General features: G+C 32.0%; 1 protein-coding gene across 2 annotated transcripts; it reads right to left on the bottom strand.

Moving 5' to 3' along the window:
- Positions 1-3,937: 3,937 nt before the first annotated feature.
- LOC139517290 (centromere/kinetochore protein zw10 homolog) lies at positions 3,938-22,258 on the bottom strand. Of its 2 annotated transcripts, XM_071308199.1 has the most exons (8): positions 22,129-22,258; positions 18,948-19,150; positions 15,199-16,334; positions 14,435-14,610; positions 12,559-12,759; positions 11,860-11,994; positions 6,212-6,581; positions 3,938-4,052 (listed from the first exon to the last, which is right to left on the bottom strand). In XM_071308199.1, exons 1-8 carry the CDS (start codon positions 22,163-22,165, stop codon positions 3,953-3,955), a joined length of 2,358 nt encoding a protein of 785 aa, XP_071164300.1. In that variant the 5' UTR covers positions 22,166-22,258; the 3' UTR covers positions 3,938-3,952. The 2 variants fall into 2 exon arrangements, with proteins under 2 accessions (XP_071164300.1, XP_071164301.1); XM_071308200.1 differs by lacking the exon at positions 3,938-4,052 and having other exon boundaries at positions 6,192-6,581.
- Positions 22,259-25,607: the final 3,349 nt, after the last annotated feature.

Below are 25,607 nucleotides of genomic sequence, written 5' to 3'. Positions count from 1 at the left end.
CCTATTTTCTTCAAAAGCCAAAAAAAATAATCATTTTCTCCTATGTTCTATTTTAGCCATAGGAGCTATGTTTCTTGACATACAAGGAAATAAAATATAAAATTTATACTAGATACTCTGAAATTCATTTAGCCTAAGTTTGGCTGAAATTGATACAGCAGTTTCAAAGGAGAAGATTTTTTAAAGTAAGTCAACATGATGAACAAATTGTGAAAAAAGACTTTAAAGGGCAATAACTCCTTAAGGGGTCAATTGACAATTTTGGTCAAATTGACTTAATTGAAGATCTTACTTTGCTGAACATTATTGCTGTTTACAGTTTATTTCTATCTATAATTATATTCAAGATAATAAACAAAAACAGCAAAATTTCCTTAAAATTATCAATTCAGGGGCAGCAACCCAACAACAGGTTGTCTGATTCATCTGAAAATTTCAGGGCAGATAGATCTTGACCTGATAAACAATATTACCTACGTCAGATTTCCTCTAAATGCTTTGGTTTTTGAGTTATAAGCCAAAAACTGCATTTGACCCCTATGTTCTATTTTTAGCAATGGCGACCATTTTTGTTGATAGATCATAACTTCGGATACAATTTACAAACTAGATACCCTAAGGAACATTCAGTTAAAGTTTGGAAGTATTTGGCCCAGTAGTTTCAGAGGAGATTTTTGTAAAAGATTACTAAGATTTACGAAAAATGGTTAAAAATTGACTATAAAGGGCAATAACTCCTAAAGGGGTCAACTGACCATTTCCGTCATGCTGACTTATTTGTAAATCTTACTTTGCTGAACATTATTGCTGTTTACAGTTTATCTCTATCTATAATAATATTCAAGATAATAACCAAAAACAGCAAAATTTCTTTAAAATTACCAATTCAGGGGCAGTAACCCAACAACAGGTTGTCTGATTCATCTGAAAATTTCAGGGCAGATAGATCTTGACCTGATTAACAATATTATCCCTGTCAGATTTGCTCTAAATGCTTTGGTTTTTGAGTTATAAGCCAAAAACTGCATTTGACCCCTATGTTCTATTTTTAGCAATGGCGACCATGTTTGTTGATAGATCATAACTTCGGATACAATTTACAAATTAGATACCCTAAGGAACATTCAGTTAAAGTTTGGAAGTATTTGGCCCAGTAGTTTCAGAGGAGAAGATTTTAGTAAAAGATTACTAAGATTTTAGAAAAATGGTTAAAAATTGACTATAAAGGGCAATAACTCCTAAAGGGGTCAACTGACCATTTCCGTCATGTTGACTTATTTGTAAATCTTACTTTGCTGAACATTATTGCTGTTTACAGTTTATCTCTATCTATAATAATATTCAAGATAATAACCAAAAACAGCAAAATTTCTTTAAAATTACCAATTCAGGGGCAGTAACCCAACAACAGGTTGTCTGATTCATCTGAAAATTTCAGGGCAGATAGATCTTGACCTGATAAACAAATTATCCCATGTCAGATTTGCTCTAAATGCTTTGGTTTTTGAGTTATAAGCCAAAAAACTGGATTTGACCCCTATGTTCTATTTTTAGCAATGGCGACCATGTTTGTTGATAGATCAAAACTTCGGATACAATTTATAAATTAGATACCCTAAGGAACATTCAGTTAAAGTTTGAAAGTATTTGGCCCAGTAGTTTCAGAGGAGAAGATTCTTGAAATAGTTTACGACGACAGACGACGACAGACGACGGACGCTGACGGACGCCAAGTGATGGCATAAGCTCACTTGTCCCTTCGGGACAGGTGAGCTAAAAAAGTGCTCACGGTCAACGCTTTTACAACCCTATGACGATACAAAGCATTCAAAACTTATAATTACATTTTTTAGCTAGGATCATGAAAACATGATTTTTATAAAGTTTTTATTTATTTTACCTGTGCACTTTATTGTGGGGCCTCCTGTCATCATGAGTTATACATTTTATTGTGTAATGAAGTTGATTAAGGAATAACGTGAGATTGAAGTTAGCCAATCAGAATAACGTATTATAATGATACATACTCTAATGTAATTATTAATTTGTAAAATAAAATACGAGAAGATAGCTTTTGGTATGTTTTGAGAATATCAAAAGAAAAGATAGGGTCACCGTACGTTTTTTTACGGCACAAATATAAATATCACAATTTCATGTTGATTCCTTCAGAAAATGCACTATTTCAGAGTTACCTTCCCCTTAGAATAACTATTTGAAACATTAAAAATCAAGCAAAATAAAAAAACAAATAAATATAAAATTTGTTTATTTAAATGAAAATTCACAGAAGTCATCTGCATTCCTCGTATAACTAAAAAATTTCTGACTTGATGAGAATCTGGACCTTAGGCTCTCTTTTTTTTTACAGTCCAAGATGACAAAAGACACCCAAAGTGTAAATATATATATATATTTAAGCTCCATCAACGAAAAGGGGTCCTGAAGATAAGATTTTTCTGTTAAAGATTTCAGTTATAATCAAAGACACAATGCTTTTGTCTTACTTAATCCACTTGTACAAGATTTTAACCAGTCATGAACATCTACAAAGAGTACAGATTTACTTGTGAAAAATAAACCAACACTCAAAACGATGGCATATTTTAAATTAGACAAAAAAATAAATTCAAAATGGTTATTATATATAAAGTGACTAATTTGGTTCAATTGTTATTTTTATATGTTTAAGAGGCGGTCCAAGTAAATATCAGGCAAATCCTATGATATGGGTGGCACAACATAACTTTTTTCCCACTGAATTTTTGGTTTCAATGCAATGTTTATATCATACAAAGGATATACACATGTATATGTCAAAGATATTTTTGAATCAACAGTGGATGGCTCAGAAAATGATTTTAAAGCTCACTAACAATGCAACAAAATTTTGTACAAAATGAAGAGTTATCTCCCCTTTTCAATGAATTTTCAGTGCTTTCTATATATTTCTTTTATCTTTATTTGTTGCAGTTAATATAAAAACACAATTTAACTTTGAGAAAGAATGAATTTGTGATATGAAATAAATGAAAAAAAATTGAAAACAAAATATTTCATGTGCCATCCACTGCCTGGTTTTTCCATGGACACCCTCTTAATTGTATAAATTGTTATATGTTCATGTATTCAGACTTATATACTTGTATGTGTTTCTGATGATTGATTCTGTCCAAATGTATATATTCCTCTAGCAGTCTGTTTGTGTTTGCCATTGTATAATGATAGTGTTAAATTGTACGGTAAATATTCAGTTAACAAATTGTCAATTATTCTTCAGTTTCCTAAAAAATTATCTTTGGACAATTCAGCTATCGATTTAAGCTCAAAAATATCAAACCACACTATAGATATGTGCTGCAAAATATGAGTATTTGTACAAAACGGCATAATAACAATAACGGTACCAATTTTCCTGCACCAGATGTGCATTTCGACAATACATAACTTTGATTACTTCCAAACAAGATGTTGCATGTATTTAATTCTGGTTAGTTATCTATACATTTCATGCTAATTTGAAAAATAGCTTGCAAACATGAATTGTTTCATAGACCTTAGAGCATTTAAATTATAATTAATAGTTTAATAAATGCATTTGAAACCAAAATTTCAAGTTTCATCTTAGTGGGAAATGGACTAGAGATTTTGATGTCATTGAATATTCAACTGATCTTTGTTATACTAGATTTAGTTTTTAATTTTGTTTGCTTATGATGCATTATCAGTGAATGGTTAAAATTGATTTAAACTTTTAAACTGCCTGAAAGTTTCATTTGTTTAGTTGGACCTCCAGAGAGAGCTGACAGTCATATAATAAACATAAATATGAGTATAAATATAAAACAAAAACATGCCATTGGATTTTTTCTAGATGCGTTTCATTTTAGATTAATATAATTATGTTAATCATCATTTTTACCTGTAAAAGAGTGAGCATTTGTGGATCAAATCAGTCAACCAAATGGTTTACTCTTGTTTCACCTTCAACGTTGACATTCTTTTCCTTACAATAACTGAACTCCTCTAACTCATGCGTTACCCAACTGTAGCTAAGGGTTTAAATTAAAGGTGACATAAAAACGGATTCAAGGAGGTCAAATTATTAACTTGTAATTGCTTAATTCTTAAGTGACCAGATTGAAACACTTGGCTATGGAAGATGTAGTAAAGTAAATAAGTGTCGTCCTATATTTTGTATATTATTCTTGCATATAGCATTAAAACATTTCCATATGAAAAAATGTAACTTTGTTTGATAACAGTTGCAGTCTTCCAGTGGGACCATGCACATATATAGATATGCTGTTCACCAGGTGTGTGACATACATGAAATGAGTGATGTGTGACATACATGAAATGAGTGATGTGTGACATACATGAAATGAGTGATGTGTGACATACATGAAATGAGTGATATATGACATAACATTTGAATGTTTACTTGTAAAATAACTTAAAAGTTTTGGTTCAGATGAAAGCTGACTAAGGATTATCTATATTACAGTAAATTTAACTGCCATGTGTAGCAACTTTAGATTATGATGTTAATGGTATGATTATGATCATGATGATACAAAGTACAAAAAATCAACTAACAAAGCACAATGTACATATCTGAGAGAACTCCAATTTACTAAAAGCTAGCTAGTCCACAGCTAATTACAATAAATGTAAACATGCATCTCAGATAAAAAATATCAATCAGTTTCCATCAAGCATACAATGGATTTAGTGAAAAGACGTTAATAACTGTCACAGAAAAATGTTATCATTCTTATGATATCTATTTGCTATTGGAATTTTGTATAAATCAATCAACCCAATGGATGTTTGTACAACATAAAGACATCATATAATCTACACTTTCATTATTTATTTTTGTAGTCTTTATAAAGCTGCATTAGAATAATTGATTCTGATAAACAAATTCCAAAAAACATTCTGTTTTAACCATATGGCCACCTACGTAGGCTCTATCAATTTCCTTGTTTATTTTGTGACAAACAAAATGAAATTGTAGGCACAAAGTTCTATTTAAACATCAATAAATAATCACGGGGGGGTCTCTTCCTATATAAAGGTATATACATATGTGCCGCTGGAATGGGTCCCTTTTTTGATCCGTCAAATATATCAATGGGGTGCAATTTTACCGAGGAAATATATCAATAGGTAGTAATTTTTTGATGTATAATAAGCTTGTATATGCATATAGGTACTATTTGAGCTGATAAATATATGAATGGGTTATGATTTCGCTGTGAAATATATGTATAGGTAGGGATTTCACAATTATTCAATATATGAATGGGGGGTGTTTTTAAAATCCCAGCTGCACACCTGTACCCAAAATCCCATGTTGAGACCCCCCCGTGTAAATAATATACTTTTATTTTCTTTTGGAAATTACTCAGGCCAATTGAGCCATACTTGGATTGTTTACTGGATGAACACACTTACAGACTAGTGAACAGATAAACTGACTGCAAACCTGTAAATAACTTAAGCTTTGTGGTAAGGAATAAAAAAAAAAACAAGTCTATTGCTGATAAATGTAGGTGGACCTCCGCAACTTTTTACATAAATTGTGTTGTTGTCTAATGGATATGTATGCACAACATCATACATGTTTACTGTTCACTTTTATTTTATTGTTTCCTTTAAATTAATTATTTTTTAATTAATTAACCTAGGGGCTTCTGATCTGTGTTGGAGTAAAAGAGATGCTGAGGTCAGTATGCCATCCTGTCTTGTTTTCAAGGGAACTTGAAACTGATGTAAGGGACAACATCAAAAGTTCAATGTAGGATAAAAAAAAAACTAAATTCACATAGTTTTTTCACTGCCCCCCCCCCCCCCCCCCCCCCCCCCCCCCCCAACCCATTCTTCACTGAATTTTGGAAAAAATTGTTTGACCAATATGGATATATGTAAAATCGATTTTGGATAAACAAAACTAGCAGCAATTTTACCTCCCCCCTAAAAACTATTTGAGTTTTTATCCTGTATTGATCTTTTGGTCTTGTCCCTAAGTGTATCTTTGTTAATTTTAAAGTACATCAAACTGGTGACAAACAACTCAGACATTCATATCATGTATAACATGTTCTTATATTCAAGAGAATAATAATAAAATCATATGTATGAAGCAACTTATGTGGTCATAGCATCTTACAAAGAAATCAAAATTTTAAAATAAATATATTACTTTATTTTAGTAAGAATATTAGCTCTTCTTTCAGTATTCTGAAACAGTGCACGAATCATTTGCTTTACTTCTGTTGCTGAAAATTCATTGGCAAGAGGTCCTTTACCATCAGCCCATCTATCTGCTATTTCTAACAAGCTAGCATTGAGTATTGAAATGAGTTCACCAAATCTTAGCCATTTTGGTACATTTCTTTGTAGTTCTACTTTTACATTTATTCCTTCTTCATCCGATGCTTCAAACAGACCTCCAGCTTTGTCCTGTATCAAGGTCAGGAGACTACCTAGATGTTTAGCATCATCTGAAGATATGTCCTCTAATATCACTATACTTGCTACAATGTCTGATATCACTCCATTCATTAAGGTTCCTAAAATAGGGAATATTAGAAATCTACTGTATATTGTAGGATTTATACAAGATGATACCATGATAATATATATTTGTTTCTTAAAATTATTGGATTTACAGAAAGATGTTTTACATACCAGTATCTTTTTTTTCTATTTTTAATCTAGATTTTCATAAATTAAAATATACAATTAAGGCAGGCATTGATGTTTGATTTGGTCTATATAACTGTGATGTATTCTTGGGAATTCTTGGCAATTCCTGGTTATCCTTATATGGATTATCTTAGGCAATTCATACCTGCTATTAACAATGTCTCACATTGGAAAAGTTTATAAAATAAACTGATACACAATAAAATACTTTCTAATTAATACAACAAAATATGTTTTAATTATTAGACAAAAGTGCATGCACCAAATTATGAATGTTGATCTATATACCATTAAAAAGGGAAGCTCAGATTACCCCTACCGAAAGTACATCTTACACCTAATTCCAGCAAATAAAGTTGACCTATAGTTTATAGCATCTGAGAAATTGCCCTAATTACAGAACTTAACATTGATCATTTAGCTATGAAAATGAGACATAGGTCAGTGAAATGTGCCAGACAGACTGACATGTATACCTTCCAATACAGCCCATTGTGATGACCATTTTGTCTCGAGTATCTAAGAAATGGACCAAATACTTAATGTTGGTCATTCAACCATGAAATTAAAGTGAGGTGAAAATTTATACCTTGCAATGATTCTATGTACCAAATATAGCTGTTCTATTGCCCATTAACACAGGAAAAAAAACATGTGTCCATAGAACTTTACTTAAACTACTGAATTTCCAGGTTTAGTAATGCTTTAAATCTGGGTTGAAACTCTATGTTCCATTTAGTTAATAAAGCTTAAAAAATGGCTTAGCATTAAGGTTTTAAAAGTTGATGTGATAAATTGCCTTAAACTAAACTTTTAAAAACATTATATACATTGATGCACACACAGGAATAATATGAAATTTCAGACTGAGTAGGTTCATAGAAAATGGTTATAAGGTAGACCTTGCAGACAAACCATTTGCATAATGCATACAAGATAAAATAAGTGTTTATCAGAAATATACAGTCTTAAATGTATAAATATGGTTACTGCCACCAATGCTGCTGTATCAACATCAATCATCATTTTTCTCAGGGAGGCAAAAAAAACTTGGTGGTAAAAACTATTTGTCAAAAACTACTAAATACAACTTGATGTGTACAACTGACACTTTTCTATTTCTCCATATGTAAGAACACTAAAAGAATTATTTCATCAAGGATGGGTGGTCCCAGCTTAGGCACTGATACTATTTCATACATGTCATATGATACTCTTTATACGACCGCAGAGGTTGAACCCTGAACGGTTGGGGCAAGTATGGACACAACATTCAAGCTGGATTCAGCTCTAAATTTGGATTGTGATTAAATAGTTGACACAACATAGGTTTCTGACACAGAATGAATGTGTTCTAATGAACTTAAAATTTTTGTTTTCTCTTAGAGCAATTCACTATGCTGTTGAATATTAATCCTCTCAAAAAAATGTTTGAAGAAATTTTCTTTTTTATTTATGAAATTTTAAATGAGAAAAATTGAACCCAATTTTTTTTAATCACATCCCCCTTTCCCTTATTCCAAAACTAATCTCAATTAAAATTTCTAATGGAGTTTGCAACAATAACTACTCATTTAAATACATCATAAAATATTAAGATGTAAAAAAACTGCTTGTTATCACTGAATGGTAAAGATTATTTTAATTTATCAGTTGGTAGTAAAAAGTGAATATACATTGTATATTGTATATAACAAAGATTTAAGTTGATTCTGGACAAAGAAAGATAACTCCAATTAAAAAAAAAATCTTGCTATTGCACAATATTTTGCAATTAGATATTTCTTGCTTACTATTCTGAACAAAGAAAGATAACTCTAATTAAAAAAAAATTTGCTATTTCACAATATTGTGCAATTAGATATTTCTTGCCATTGCGCAATACTGTGCAATTGAAAAGACTTGCTATTGCACAATACTTAATATAATAATTTTAGATCCTGATTTGGACCAACTTGAAAACTGGGCCCATAATAAAAAATCTAAGTACATTTTTGGATTCAGCATATGGACCATAATTTGGTATTCGGCCTTTGGTTTCTTTTTGTATCCTTTTTTATAAGTTCTAAAATTTTAACTTTTATTTTGTGGGTTGTGTTGGTGTTAGAATAGTATGGATGGAACAATTGAGTTTTTCGAGAAAAAATTAATACATTTTGATTCACCGTTTACGTGACAGGAAACCAAACAGGAAACCAATCTTTATTTTCTTTATTTTGCACAATATAATTCAAAAGGCATAAATTAACACCATTACTAGTGTTACTTGCTTCATGTTAATATTTAAAATCTATTTTCAATGTTATATTAAAGTTTTTTTTAAACGTGACAGGAAACCATAAGAAACCGAAAGCATTTTTTTAGTTTTATTTTATTGCAAAATCTGCTCAAAATAATCTGAACAGTATACTTTTTCTTAAAATCCATCTTAAATGTAACAGTATTATAAAACTCCTAAATATGTGCTTGTTTTGAAAACAATAAGTACAATTTATTCAGAATTTTCCATATTTTCTTCATTGATACAGGATACCATAATCGTTGTATCTTGATGTTTTGGCCAAAAAAATATATTTATATTTGGTTTTGAAATTCCAGTTATATAAAATTTATTCCAAATCATTGGCAATGTAAAATTCTTTAAATCCAGTAAAGAAAAAAACTTTTAACTTGGAATTAAAATCTTTAAAATAGGCACCATGTGATATTTGTGACCTGTACACCATCTACATGGTTTCCACATTTTAACCTACTTTAGTGGGCTAAAATCAATAAAGTACTTCCTTTCAAGTCATGCCTGGTAAAAGTTTACTTTTCCTTTGACAAGTTTATTGCGTTTCTGAAAAGTGTTTGCAGAACATGAATAAAAAAAAATAATTAAAAATTGTGACAAAGTTACCAACTTTGTACATTCCTAGTGTAACGGTATATTAACATGCATTTTTCATTTAATTATCTTTATTCACCTAAAATATCCAGTAATATTTACTGCTGAAGCAAAATCAATCCAACGAACATCTGCACCATGATAAGAGACGTAATTTCGATTGAATTTTCCAAGGACCCTTTACATCGTTATTGGGAAACGTAGTGTGTTTAAACGTCAGTCAAATTTGAAATCGATTTTGTCAAGTCATTGGGCATTTATTTTCACACAAGATCGTATGTAACATTATGCACATAGGAATAATAATAGACCCCCGGCGCAATCTCTTTGAAAATTGTATTTTCCTTTTTTAAACAAGTCGAAACAAATCTACAGATTATGTTTGCTAACATCCCGTTGGAAACAAAAACAATGTTTAGAACTAGTATATCGTATGTCCGGCTGTAAGGGCGTGATCACATGTTAGTCACATGTTTCACGTATGACCGGAAATGATTAGAACTTAAGGACAAAAACAATTTTAATAAATAACTGGACTTCTGTTTCGTGTGAAATGTAACGCATAACGATAACGTCATTTTCTTACTTAATTATTACGAAGATCAAACCAAGAATGTAAATCATCTCTGATTTACCTGTTTGAACATCTCGCGAGAGTTCATATTTGCATATTGTTTTTAAGAATTCTATTACAACAAAGCAGATTACATCATCTAAAATTTGCGTTACGAAATCGGACACAAAAATCACGCCACTGTTCTTACATCTGCTACATAAATACTTATAGTTCTCGGCATTTTCTTCTCACTATTCTTATTGGTCGATGTTCTTTGTTATTTGAAAGCAAAAGTTACGAATTTGCCGGTGACGATTATCTATAAATCAGTCAGCGTTATGCTCTTCGGAAGCAAAAAGTAACGCGAGAAACGACACAAAAATACGGTTGTAGAATCTTTGAAATTCGTATATTTCAATTATTTTTCTAGAGAAGAGTAGCATACACTTGTATGTTAATAAAAATAATGTCATCTTTAGATGTAGTTACAACTTTTCTTACAGTAATTTAAATTTTATCACTTTTCTATAGTTATAGGAAACGGAGCCCAATAGCAAATTATGGTCCATATCAAAGAACCCCAAGATTTCAATTTTTGTTAAAATCAGACTAAGTTTAATTTTAGACCCTTTGGACTTTAGTGTAGACCAATTTGAAAACAGGACCAAAAATGAAGAATCTACATACACAGTTAGATTTGGTATATCAAAGAACCCCATTTATTCAATTTTTGATGAAATCAAACAAAGTTTAATTTTGGACCCCGATTTGGACCAACTTGAAAACTGGGCCAATAATCAAGAATCTAAGTACATTTCTAGATTCAGCATATCAAAGAACCTAACTGATTCATTTTTTGTCAAAATCAAACTAAGTTTAATTTTGGACCCTTTGGACCTTAATGTAGACCAATTTGAAAACGGGACCAAAAGTTAAGAATCTACATACACAGTCATGACAGTTAGATTCGGCATATCAAAGAACCCCAATTATTCCATTTTGATGAAATCAAACAAAGTTTAATTTTGGACATTTTGGGCCCCTTATTCTGTTGGGACCAAAACTCCCAAAATCAATACCAACCTTCCTTTTATGGTCATAAACCTTGTGTTTAAATTTCATAGATTTCTATTTACTTATACTAACGTTATGGTGCGAAAACCAAGAAAAATGCTTATTTGGGTCCCTTTTTGGCCCCTAATTCCTAAACTCCCAAAATCAATACCAACCTTCCTTTTGTAGTCATTAACATTGTGTTTAAATTTCATTGATTTCTATTTACTTAAACTAAAGTTATTGTGCGAAAACCAAGAATAATGCTTATTTGGGCCCTTTTTTGGCCCCTAATTCCTAAACTGTTGAAACCAAAACTCCCAAATTCAATCCCAACCGTTCTTTTGTGGTCATAAACCTTGTGTCAAAATTTCATAGATTTCTATTAACTTAAACTAAAGTTATAGTGCGAAAACCAAGAAAATGCTTATTTGGGCCCTTTTTGGCCCCTAATTCCTAAAATGTTGGGACCAAAACTCCCAAAATCAATACCAACCTTCCTTTTGTGGTCATAAACCTTGTGTTAAAATTTCATAGATTTCCATTCACTTTTACTAAAGTTAGAGTGCGAAAACTAAAAGAATTCGGACGACGCCAACGTGATAGCAATATACGACGAAATTTTGTGGTCGTATAAAAATCTTACCAACAGCTTTTCTATAAATAGATCCTGGAAGAACTTCCTGCCACACTTTCTGAAGATGCTGGAACTGGAATAATGTCTGCTTTATTGATTTCTCTGCATCAAAGTAAACCTGCTCATCAGAAACGTTCACAAAACCTGAAACATTTTGATACAAATGGTGATATTGAATTTTAATTATTTCATGTTATTTTAAAATATCATTGATACAACATGAAAATTGAAATCCAACAGTACTCTATATTGAAAAAGAGAACTTCTACCTCCAAAACTAAACGGGAATCCTGACTGCACTTAGGAAGTAAAAATTACTTAACTATTGTATAATATATATGGTCAGTCTCTGCATAATAAACTGTACAATGAATCAGTTATTAAATTAGATGATGGTGGATTTAAATCTGTCATGAGCCAAAAAAGAAAGTGGAAACATTGTTTAAATTCAATTATTAACCAACCCTTTTGAAATATATCATTTAAATAGCATGTGCAACTCTGAAAAGAAACTAAAACAAATCAATCACAATAAATCATTCCATAAGGACAAGGCCTTCATTCTTATTCAATATTTATAATGTCTCTTGCTTAGATCAGCTTTTCAAATTTTCCTAACTGTCCTACGTGCATAGCTACAAAAATGTAGTACAAAATAAACATTATAATGAAAATAGCAGTTATTTTTTTCATGTTTATCCAATTTACCTTTAGCACCTTCCAGATATACTGTCATTATCTTCTTCTGTTGAGCTAGCTGCTGCAGAAAATGTTCAGCACCAAGTTTTCTTACTTTGGGAACCAGATCAACAAAGGTTGAGCTTATGTTGGTTGGTAGATTTTTACTGAACTGGTGCCCTAGTGTCATTAGGTGATGGGCAATGAACATACAGTTGTTATGGAAAATAGCTGAAAATTACAATTTATACATATTATTTATATGTGGTAACAATTCTCTCTAAAGCAAATGGAGCCTTTTATATCTTATTGTATGTTATTAGTTATGCTCATTGTTGTAGGACTGACTGTAACTTGTGGTTTATATCCTTATATGTCAGCACAAACTGAAATAGTGCTATGGGGACGCTGAAGTGTGATGGTTCTTAGTTCAGAGTCTTACATATATATGTATTTATTACATGACTATAAATTTTCTGTTTTCTCATTGGCTAAAAGCATAGGAAATCCTCTTTGTTAAAGGTTATATTCATCGCAGCAATAATCACGATAGGTTAAAATAAGATATGGAACAGTGTCCATGTAACTTAATATAGATAATCCAAGGCAATGTGACTGACTTAGGTTTATGACGTCAAGTAAATTTCTGGGTTTTTTTTTGGTGTATTTTTTCTGTTTTTCTTGTTTTTGATCTCAGTGATCTGGAAGGTTTTTTTCACTATGGGCCCAAGGCCCCTCAAAAATAAATTCAATGGGCCATTTTGAAAAATAATGGGCCATGTTGTCAAATGAGTGGGCCATTTGAATTGACCTCTGTAAAAAAAATAAAAAGTATCATTATTTTTTGCCAAAGAGGTGTTGTTACTTACCTTTATGATTTTAAATAATATCATGGATTCTGTAATTTCAATGAATATACAATAACTTCTTGCAAAACGGACAATATTAAAGATAACCTTTATTTACAATGTTTAAACTGGTACTGTTCATGTTTATGTTGGGGTTTTTTTAACAATAAATTTGGGTCTTCGTCGATACCATACTTATTTCAGACAATCCGTATTAGAAAACATTTCAGGCACTTCCTCTGCACTTCTTGTATTATTATTATTACTTTATCACGATGACAAGAATAACAGTAGAGAGTACCATTAATTGATAGAACAAAACAATAATTCGCTGAAGTCATGTTTACAAAATGTCAAAACGAGCCAAAGACCAAAAAACGGCAAGGACAGTTAAGCGCCTTTTATGGAGACAAAAACTATATTCATAAAAAGGCTTCGGGGGTTTTTAATCGAAATAATAGCAAGCAAAACTAAATTAAAAGATTATCATTAGAGTTAAATCTCGTCTGTAATAGCCAAATTTCACAAATTTAAAGTTCTTTATAAAAAATTATATCATGAATGATGGTTAATTACGTTTTTTGGGTTATCAGTTAAACCGCATGGTTCTATTATTACCATAGGAAAACAACCGAGACGTTAAACTTCATGGTTCTATTACCATAGGAAAACAACCGAGACGTCCCAAAAATGTATATAGGTGCTCCTATGATTGGAGGAACATTATACAGTTGTGTACACACACATGGCGGCACGCAAACGATCGGAAATCCATTTGACGATATCTAAACGTTTCGAAACGATGTGAAAAATATCGTGCGCCACGTGGGCGCTTACATTTGTCACTCTATGCGCCATTTCTGGTCAATATGCGCTATAGGCGCAGGGCGCACGACCTTCCCGATCACTGTGATCTATTTGCTTTTAGTTAACTTTATTGAATATTTCAACTGATGAAAATTAGCAACTGCAAAAGCGCATCATATATTTAGTATTAAACAGGGAGCAGTTACTAGAGAATATATATATATATATATTATATTAAAATAAAATTGTACCACTTAGTTGAGGAAATTTCAGAAGACTGTCTCTGTGAAATGTTGGTATCACACTGCAAAATAACTCAAACATGTTTCTGACAGCAAAGAAGAGCTGTATGGCACATTGTTCAGAGCTTTCTGTGGCTTCAGTCAAGGTATCATAGGCTACATTCATCAACTCCTGCACACATACACTGAATATAAAAAATTAAAAAATACTAAAATTATCATAATAATTGTCATAACCATATACATTGTAACCATGATAACAGTGAAGCCGGAAGTGAATATTTGATCTTTAAAAAGCAAAATTTTGACAAGGTTTTATTTAAAGATTAGATAAAAATACATACAGGAAATATATTTTTTATCAGTCAAAGATAAATGCAAAACTGTACATGCAAGTTTATTTTCACCATTTGACTGAGTTATCTGCCAACACATGGCTGTCTTAACCAAATAAAAGAATCATTTTGAATCAAAACTGCAACGTTTTTTAAGTACTTTATAAACAAGAAGATGTGGTATGAGTGCCAATGAGAAAACTATCTATCCAACATTGTTCGAGTCAGAATGTATAAAATATTAACAATTATAGGTAAAAGTACGGCCTAAACACAGAGCCTCAGCTCTCATTGAAGAGCAAGCTATAAAGGACTCCAAAATGACTAATTTACAACTAGTCAATTTGGGGCCCTTTATATAGCTGGGCAGTAGATAAAGAGCAGACACCATGCGAAAATGACCTAGCAGAAACACTTCCTTGAAAAGATATGACTTACCTAATATGGCATTCTGGTAAGCGGAAAGTGTTAGAACTCAGATGTACTTCATTAGCTAAGTCCAGTTTTCTTTTCTTCTTTCCCCCTCCACTGTCAGGACCAAGGGGAGGTAATTCTCCCAAGGGTCTATCACTGGACACTTTGACTGTATTATGTATTTCTGTGGTCATCAGTTTTCGTGCTCTCTCTAAAATTGCCTGACATTTCTTGTTAGCAAATAAAACATTAATATTCTGAATAAAATCAACTAGAACATTGTTGGAAGGAGGTATGAAATGAATTTCCACCCATTTATAGTGCACTGTGTCAGTCATCAACACAATATCTTTGAAGCTCTCCAATTCACTGTTATTGATGGGAATGGCTGCCTTTAAACATTCCTTGATAAGTTCTAGCACCTTACTTGATATGGCTCCCCCTAACAGTTCCATAAGATTTGGATATCGTTGTTTACCTCCTGTATCTACATTGAACAATTTCAAAAAGCAATCATTTAGTAGGTGTAAAATATTTCCAAAATTTGAGAATACTTCTTTGGGGTTCTGGTAAGTACTTTGCTTGTTTCCTGAAATGTACCGTACTTGTATAGTACTACTATTAGGACTTATAGCAACCTGGCAATCTGAATCTGTTATCAAAGGGTTCAAAATATAGGTCAAAAGCTGATTTCCAAAGTGCTTCATTTTGGATTCAAGAATTCCAAATTTATGCATGGCCATAACAATTCCACGAAGGCTTTCTAAACTATCAGCATCTTTTTCTAATTTTAATTTACAAATTATCTCCCCTGTTTTTTCACTAACTTTTGATACATCCCAAACTATCAATTCTTTCCACTGATCACCTAAATCAAACAAGAATTTTTCCTTCTGAACACAACTTTCTTCATGGAGAGCTGATAGAATTTTAATTTCACTATCATCTTCAGTGATTGGCTTGCTAAGAGAAACCTGGATTTCTAGCAAAGCCTCAGCGGCCTTTGCAAAATCTTTGGACTTGTTGGCTAAGGTGGCACTCTCCAGTGTATTCTGGATCTGAACAATTTTATCTAAAACAACAAGGACTTCAGATGCTTCCTGATACTGTGTATTCAATGTCTGAAATACTCCAGTTGACATATTCAGCTGACTTTTAATCTGCAAATAAATCAAAAGTCTTGGTTATACAATCTATACTTTAACCAGATGCTCCGCAGGGCGCAGCTATATACGACCGCAGAGGTTGAACCATGAACAGTTGGGGCAAGCATGGACACAACATTTAAGCTGGATTCAGCTCTAAATTTGGATTGTGATTAAATAGTTGACACAAAAGAGGGACGAAAGATACCAAAGGGACATAGGTTTCTGACACAGAATGAATGTGGTCTAATGAACTTAAAATATTTTTTTTGCCTTTGAGCAATTCACTATGCTGTTGAATATTAATCCTCTCAAAAAAATGTTTGAAGAAATTTTCTTTTTATTTTTTTTATTTATGAAATCTGAAATGAGAAACATTTACCCTCCCCCCCCCCCCCCCCCATTTTTTTTCACATCCCCCTTTCCCTTTTTCCAAAACTGATATCAATTCTAATTCCTAATGGAGTTTGCAACAATAACTACTCATTTAAATACATCATAAAATATTAAAATGTAAAATAAAGTGCTTGTTATCACTGAATGGTAAAGATTGTTTTAATTTATCAGTTGGTAGTAAAAGTGAATATACATTATATATTGTATAAAACAATGATTTAAGTTGATTCAACTACTATTCTGGACAAAGAAAGATAACTCCAATTGAAAATTTCTTGCTATTGCACAATATTGTGCAATTATATATTTCTTGCTATTGTGCAATACTGTGCAATTGAAAATATTTGCTCTTGCACAATACTGTGCAATTGAAGATTTCTTGCTATTGCGCAATACTGTGCAATTGCAAATTTATTGCTATTGCACAATACTGTGCAATTGAAGATTTCTTGCTATTGCTGAATACTGTGCTATTGAAAATTTCTTGCTATTGCACAATACTTAATATAATAATTAAATAAAAGAACCCCAAGGATTCAATTTTTGTTAAAATCAAACTTAGTTTAATTTTGGACCCTTTGGACTTTAATGTAGACCAATTTGAAAACGGGACCAAAAATTAAGAATCTACATACACAGTTAGATTCGGCATATCAAAGAACCAAAATTATTCAATTTTTGATGAAATCAAACAAAGTTCAATTTTGGACCCTTTTGGCCCCTTTTTCCTAAACTGTTGGGACCAAACCTTCCAAAATCAAACCCAACCTTCCTTTTATGGTCATAAACCTTGTGTTTAAATTTCATAGATTTCTGTTTACTAATACTAAAGTTATGGTGCGAAAACCAAGAATAATGCTTATTTGGGCCCCTTTTTGGCCCCTACAATGTAATTCCTAAACAGTTGGGACCAAAACTCCCAAAATCAATCCCAACCTTCCTTTTGTGTTCATAAACCTTGTGTTTAAATTTCATTGATTTCTATTTACTTATACTAAAGTTATTGTACGAAAACCAAGAATAATGCTTATTTGGGCCCTTATTTGGCCCCTTATTCCTACTAAAATGTTGGAATCAAAACTCCCAAAATCAATCCCAACCTTCCTTTTGTGGTCATAAACCTTGTGTCAAAATTTCATAGATTTCAATTTACTTAAACTAAAGTTATAGTGCGAAAACCAAGAAAATGCTTATTTGGGCCCTTTTTGGCCCCTTATTCCTAAACTGCTGGGACCAAAACTCCCAAAATCAATCCCAACCTTCCTTTTGTGGTCATAAACCTTGTGTTAAAATTTCATAGATTTCTATTCACTTTTACTAAAGTTAGAGTGCGAAAACTAAAAGTATTCGGACGACAACGACTCCAACGTGATAGCAATATCATGAATATACGACGAAAAATTAAAATTTTTGCGGTCGTATAAAAACAAGTGAAATGCAATTATTGTCCTCAATCACATAAGTTATTAAACAGGAAATGCCAGAATTTTGGATTTATTTACAAAGACTGCTTCTCAAACTCTCCTGGTTTTTGAAAATATTCTTATTTTTCTTTTTTGTGTAAAATTTTGTAATTTTTCATCTCCCAATAAGACTTAAAACCTACCAGTAGTTTGAACTCACATGAGTATCACTGTGTCACAACAGGTGCATCATGTAAAGCAGCATCTGCTTACCCCATACCCTGGTTTTTGGTGGGATAATTGTTGTTCAGTCTTTTTTATATTGTTTTTTGTGTAATGTTACACTTTATGTTTGTCTTTTGGTCGTTTCTGTTTTTTGCCACAGCTTTGTCAATTTCATTATCACTAGCCTGTCAACACTGAGGGTTGAAAGTGGCGCTTAAATACCAACCAATTAATTGATCAATATTTACTGGTACATGGAATAATTTTGGGGCTAGAGTTTCTGTGAATCTACCTTTTATGCCTTTGTCATTACAATTTTTTTCTAAAGTTACATAATAAAGAGTCATACATGTATCTTCTTTTCTTTAAATTTCTCCTGTCAGATTTAATTTCTATGACAACAGAGTTTTAAATTGTCAGTCTCAAATATGTGCACATGAATTTATTTACATTTAATAAAAGAATTATTGATCATAATTAATATTGCAAAGCCAATGAAATTCTCAAAGTCTTTGAATCTTAAAATTTAAAGAGTTCACATGTCCAAATCAATTATCTTTATCTATCTTATTCCTTTAAAACGTCTTTAAATAAATCCTTTTACCTCATTCTCAATCTTATCAGCCACTTCTGTCATCTCCTTTGATAAACTACCCACATTATCAGACAGGGTCTGTGCTGTTTTAAGACGTGGGAGAAAGTTGACATACTGTTGATGGATAGAATCATGGACTTGCATCTTCATGTCTGTCAACTTTTTATTCAACACTTCAATCTTTCCCTGGATCTCCTGAGTTTCCAGCTTGCCTTTAGAAATAAAAAATAACAGACGTAAAATAAAAAGGCTCACACCATCTACATGTATATAGTCAAGAAAAACATGTAGATCTTGTGAAATGCAGCAGGTTATTTCTCTGTTCACACTTCTCTCCATCTATTATATATTACAAGAAAAAGAAACAAGAATGTGTCCCCAGTACAAGGATGCCCCATCCGAACTATCATTTTCTATGTTCAGTGGACTGTGAAAATGGTGGAAAATCTCTAACTTGGCATTAAAATTAAAAAGATCATATCATAGGTAACATGTTTACTAAGTTTCAAGCTGATTGGACTTCAACTTCATCAAACACTACCTCAACCAAAAACTTTAACCTGAAGCAGGACAGACAAACAAACGAACGAACAGACACACAGACCAGAAAACATAATGCCCATAAATGGGGCATAAAAAAACCCAGCAAAACTGTCAACATGCATGGCTAACACAGAGATACATGTATGTTGAGTCTGTCTGTAATTTTGATAGTACAATGCAAATATTGAAATTAAAACAGGAATACTTTGAAAACGTAAACTATGCAAATAAAATTGAGAATGGAAATGTGGAATGTGTCAAAGAGACAACAACCGGACCATAGAACAGACAACAACAGAAAGTCACCAATAGGTCTTCAATGCAGCGAAAAATTCCCACACCCGGAGACATCCTTCAGCTGGCCCCTTAACAAATAAATATACCTGTTCAGTGATAATGAACCCCATACTAAACTCCAAATTATACACAAAAAACTAAAATTAAAAATAATACTAGACTAGCAAAGGCAAAACTTGCATCCAACATGTCCAAAGTCAGACTCAAAGTACCATGACTAAAATTAATGGGCCAAATCATCTCTGTGGAAATGATAAATTGCCAATGCTAATACAACAACATTCCAAATAATATTCATAATAATTTATCTTTAGTTCCCTATAAACATGATAAAGGAGCATTTATAGCTGTCAAATTTTTTTTCACAGATTTGTACCTTACAGCCATACACACCTATTATCCAGAACATTGTGGTTCTGCATTACCATGATTACAGAATAGGACAAACTCTAGGATGTACGTAGTGTGGCTTAAATGAAGGTTTGGTGCTTCTTCAGGGGTCCTTCATAGTTTTCTAAGGTTTGAGAAGTGAGCTGGTCAGTATTTCTTTTATGTTTCAATGTCTAGTATACCTATTAACTATTGGTGGTTTGCATTGGGAAATAGACATTGCTAAGTTTTTTTTTTAAATGTTTACACAAAGCTTTATTCATATTTCCTGAGGAAAAGTGATATTCAGTTACAATTACTAGTGGATATGCAGGTCAGATTCTTGTTAAAAGCACATTAACTCAGATAGTTTGATTTTGAGAGCAGATTTTCAGTTACAATATATATATATGTCTTATGCTATTTCAATGGTTGAAAAATCTGCACTTTGTTCTTTAACTGTAGATCTGCTAAGTACTGTGAAAAAAAACACAGTAAAAAAACAACATTTGCTTCTACCGGTATCAGGTTCAATCATGCCCAATACAATTTCGCATCTCATATATTTACGCTTTAGGTCTGTTAGCACCCTTTATGTTCACAGCCAATTTTTTATTCAAATTCCATAAATTCAGAAATAATTGCATGCATTTATTATTGCAATTTTATCATTCTAGACTTAAATGTGATAGAATTTTTACGATTTTGAAAAACATCCCGTTTAATTCATATAAATATTTTAAAATGCAAGTTTAAATTATTGCATTTACAATTCTGTTGCATTTTTCAGTATGTACAATGAATAAAAAAAATATTTTCCTGAATAAAAAGTGGGGAATCATTTATTATATCATGCATATGATATATCATGTTTATTATAAATTAAGTATGATTACTGCTAATTGGTATTTATCCACTGCTAAATTGTGTATCAGATATTGTTGTGTCACTGTTTCTAAATCATGATAGTTGTTTTAACTTTGTATGAGTAATAGCTTATACTGCAGTCACACTTGGCCACGATCACACTACCATCTGTAAAAAAAGTGCAAGTTTTGACAATCGTGTAGATCACAGTAAGGTCGTAGGATGGTCGTAGTAAGGTATTCATGATCTTGATGAGCGTGGCCAACTTTGAACATGTTCAAAATAATCCTGGTGCGGTTGTGGCGAAATCAGGTTGTAATAGAAGCGTAGTGCGAGCACAATAAGGTTGTGAAATGATCTCAAATGTTACTAAACCATTGTAGCCACAGCAAAGTGATAGCGTAGCAAAAGCTCGATTCTAGTCTAGGAGACTGCGCTAAGATCTCAGTGACTTTAGTACGACCTCACTACCACCATCAAGTTCTTATCGCGACCCAACCATGCTTCCTCTCACTAAACCCTGTTTATACAACGCTGTTTAAGACCATAATACGATGTTAGCACACCCATGCTCTCCGTAACATCCTCTTCTTACGACCTACCTAGGTTCATACTACGACCATCATGGGCATTGTTATTGCCCTATAAAATCATGTTTTTGGACAAATAGACCCTGAAATAGTAAACTCAATATAATATGTCCCTGACTTATGCAAGTGCTGGATGATACCTTTGTAAGTATCGAATAATTAGGTATAAAGCCTAACAGTGGAATGTAAACAAAGTAGCTGATTTGTCTGTATTTAGTGTACATGTATATATCAAATATTCAGTCTTTTTTCAGTTCTTGGCCAATATTGGGTGTCGTTATGTCTTTCACCGATTTGTCTCGAAGGCGATGTGTCTAGATTTCCCATTTATGAGGGTACTCTACAAGCACAGGTACTTGTTTCTATCCATTGGATTATATATGGATAGTCGACCTTCCCATAGCCAGCTGAAAAATATCGTAGGCGTACGTGTCTGTTATAAGATACTTTCTGACATTCAAAATTCAACAATGCTAAAGATGATATCAAATGGGAATGGATGTTTTTGTTTTTTTCTGAATTACCAGCTGATGAAAGGACTTCTGTTACGAATGATGCCATGGTTTGTTCTTTAAAAACTTTGACAGCTCATATGCCGCGCAATGGCTGGTAAGGGAGACAACTTCGATTTAAAAATTTCGCAAAAAATATCAATACAATTCCGGTGACGGCACACAATAATAAAATTCCGGATAATTTCTCTACTTGGCAATCATTCAAATCCTTTAATGGGACACAAGCTGTCAAATTCACGTTCACACTTGACTGAAATTCTCATATTTGATATAGAACATATTAAAACATTTTTGTTAAGTCGAGTCGCAAATAAACAATGTACAAGACATGGGCTCTTTTATCGAGACTCTAAGATCGGGTGTTTTTAAGCTCGGGATTTCTGGATTAGTCCTTTCGGGATCCGGGAATTCTTTTTCCGAATTTTGGGGATTTAAATTTCTTTAGGTTCGGGACCTCGGGATCTCATGTTTTTAAGCCCGGGATTTCGGGATTAGGACCCCTCATACCTCCTCTCTTAATATGCCTCATCATTCCACGTGTATAAATAGTCTAAACGCCGTCTAATTAACTATCGAGTTGACCCTGAATACTGCCGATGGTCATATGAACATAAATATAGATATAAATAGTTACCGAACTCGTACAATGGATTCTAGGTCCGTTTTATTTCATATAATAGGTTAAAAATATATTTTAATACTCGATTTTATCTGTACATGCTGTATAACAATGAGGTTTTGTGGATAGAATCAATCAATCAAATGATTTACCTTTGTTTCAAGGAAATTTAGATAAAACCTTCAATGAAAATCCAAAAAGCGAGAAGAAAATTCGATGACACAGTTTCCTGGCTGCAGGATTTCATGGAAATAATGGTTTAGATCCAAGCACTTACATGTAAGTATTCGTTTTGTGTAAATTATATATGTCTTTCCAAAATTATTTCATGGACCTGAAAAACCGTGATACCAATTAAATTGAATACTGATAAATTGGAAATAATTTTTTTAAACTACGTAAACACAAAAAAGTCATATTGACCCTAGAACCAGAGACAAATTGGAAATTTTATTATATGTCTCTGATAGAACAAAATGTTCCTGATGTTGAACCATGATACATTATCAAATGAATGATGCCAATTGAAGGACAAATACATATTAAAATTGTATAAGCTAACTTGAAAATGTTAAATTAAACAAATTAAAAATTTAATTCAGGAATTATTATCCAATTTACAATGTTGCAGAGAGTTCATTGTACTGAGACGATGAACATTCAATTTGCCCTAAGTGAGCGACATTTTAAGAGCCTCTAGTTTACTTATTCTACAATTTGAGTCTGCAATTCAAAAATCGAATCACTTTACATAAAGGTTCTGGATAATTAAAAAAAATAATATATTATTTCAGTTAAAATATTAATGAAATCTTCAAAGTAAGATTAAATAAACAGCTGCGCCATGAGTGCATGATACGCCCGACGTCTTGTGTGGAAGTTTTATGCAATAATCATAAATAGTTTTTGAGACACGGCGGGACATGTGAAACCCCCAACCCTGTTTTTTTTTACAAAAAACTAAATATCACTAAAATAAAATTTTGAATCAAAACCAAAAAGTATACAGATCTTTAGATTAATATAACAAAGAAGTGTGTAAAGTTTTAAGCAATAATCATAAATTATTTTTGAGATACGACGCGACATGTAAAAAAACCCTACCCTGTTCAACAAAATACTCAATAACTCCAAAATAAAGTTTTGAATCATCACCTAAAAGTATACAGATCTTTAGATTAATATAACAAAAAAGTGTGTAAAGTTTTAACCAATAATCATAAATTGTTTTTGAGATACGGCACATGTAAAAAAAAACTCCCCCTTTTTTTTTACAAAATACTCAATAACTCAAAAATGAAATTTTGAATCATCACCAAAAAGTATACAGATCTTCAGATTAATATCACAAAGACATGTGTAAAGTTTTAAGCAATAATCATAAATCGTTTTTGAGATATGGTGCGACATGTAAAAAAAACCCTCCCCCTTTTTTACAAAATACTCAATAACTCAAAAATGAAATTTTGAATCATCACCAAAAAGTATACAGATATTAAGATTACTATAACTAAGAAGTGTTTAAAGTTTTAAGCCATAATCAAGAATCGTTTATGAGATACGGTGCGACATGTGAAAAAAACACACCCCTGTTTTAGTTACAAAGTGCCGTAACTCAAAAAGTTTTAATCTTATTTTCTCCAAAAAGTATACAGATCATTTGACCATCATAAGAAACAACTATATTAAGTTTCATGAAATTTGGATAAGTCGTTCTCAAGTTACGGTGCGACATGTTTACCGGCGCCGGACAGACAGACGGACGGACGGACGGACGGACGGACGGACGGACAGACAGACGGACGGACACCGGACATTTGTATACCATAATACGTCCCGTCAAAATTTTGACGGGCGTATAAAAACTAAATGTTGAATTTATATATATAATCTATGCATACATGCATTGATTTATAAATTAACAATATTTCATGGTGTCCACACTAATGATTTCTACTGTTACAAAAAAAAGAGATAAATTTCAGTGGAACTTTGCTTGGTTAAAGGGGATATCATTACCAGATTCAATATACTAAAATGGTTATATAGGTGCATCAAATTATTATAAATTATCCCTTTACAAATATTGATATCATAGAGGCAAGATATTGAAATAATAGACAAATGAAAAATAAATTTATTGTAAAATTTGATATCTTAATATATCATGATTAGGAAAATTAAAAAATGTTTCAAAATCTCCAGTTACTCTGACCAAATGATTGTGATCAAATAATCAATACAATATGACAAATCATTTATGTTATTAGCAGGAGAGTTAATTAAATACATGATGGGACTCCTACATTCAAAATCAGATTGGTTTCATTTCAAGGATCACAAATGATAAGCAGCTGAAACCTATTCGATTTTTTAAAGAGTCTTAATGTCATGCTTATTTATTATTTTTCATTTTCATACATTTTTTTACATGAAAATATACTTATCAATGAAAATGCGCCACACACCCTAATTTTTAAATTATATTATGTCTCGATTATATTAAATTTACGGTTACTGAATTTATTTTAACTATATGTAAACTTTGGATAAACACCCCTTCGCCAATTTGCAATGTGTTTAATTTATTTCAGTTTTCCCGAACTCTTTATTTTAGCCTCGAGCATACATGAAGAATTGTCACTTTTTAGCAAAATTGATAACTTAAGGGTATAAGTCTTAATATAAATGGTAGTTTTTACTTGGATAGGTTGAAAGGCTTCAAACTTGTAATAAGCAACTCTTAGATTTGAACTCTGTGGCTTAACATGATTGTATTGTTTTATTTTGTGCTAAATACGGATCAGAAGGGTCAAGACCTTTCCAACTGATTTTAAACTGAAAGACATACAGGGTATGTCGATCTTAT

Source organism: Mytilus edulis, chromosome 3 (genome assembly GCF_963676685.1).
Source record: "Mytilus edulis chromosome 3, xbMytEdul2.2, whole genome shotgun sequence".
Taxonomy (NCBI): domain Eukaryota; kingdom Metazoa; phylum Mollusca; class Bivalvia; order Mytilida; family Mytilidae; genus Mytilus; species Mytilus edulis.
The sequence above is the reverse complement of the archived record's forward strand: the minus strand, read 5'-3'. Positions and strand labels throughout refer to the sequence as shown.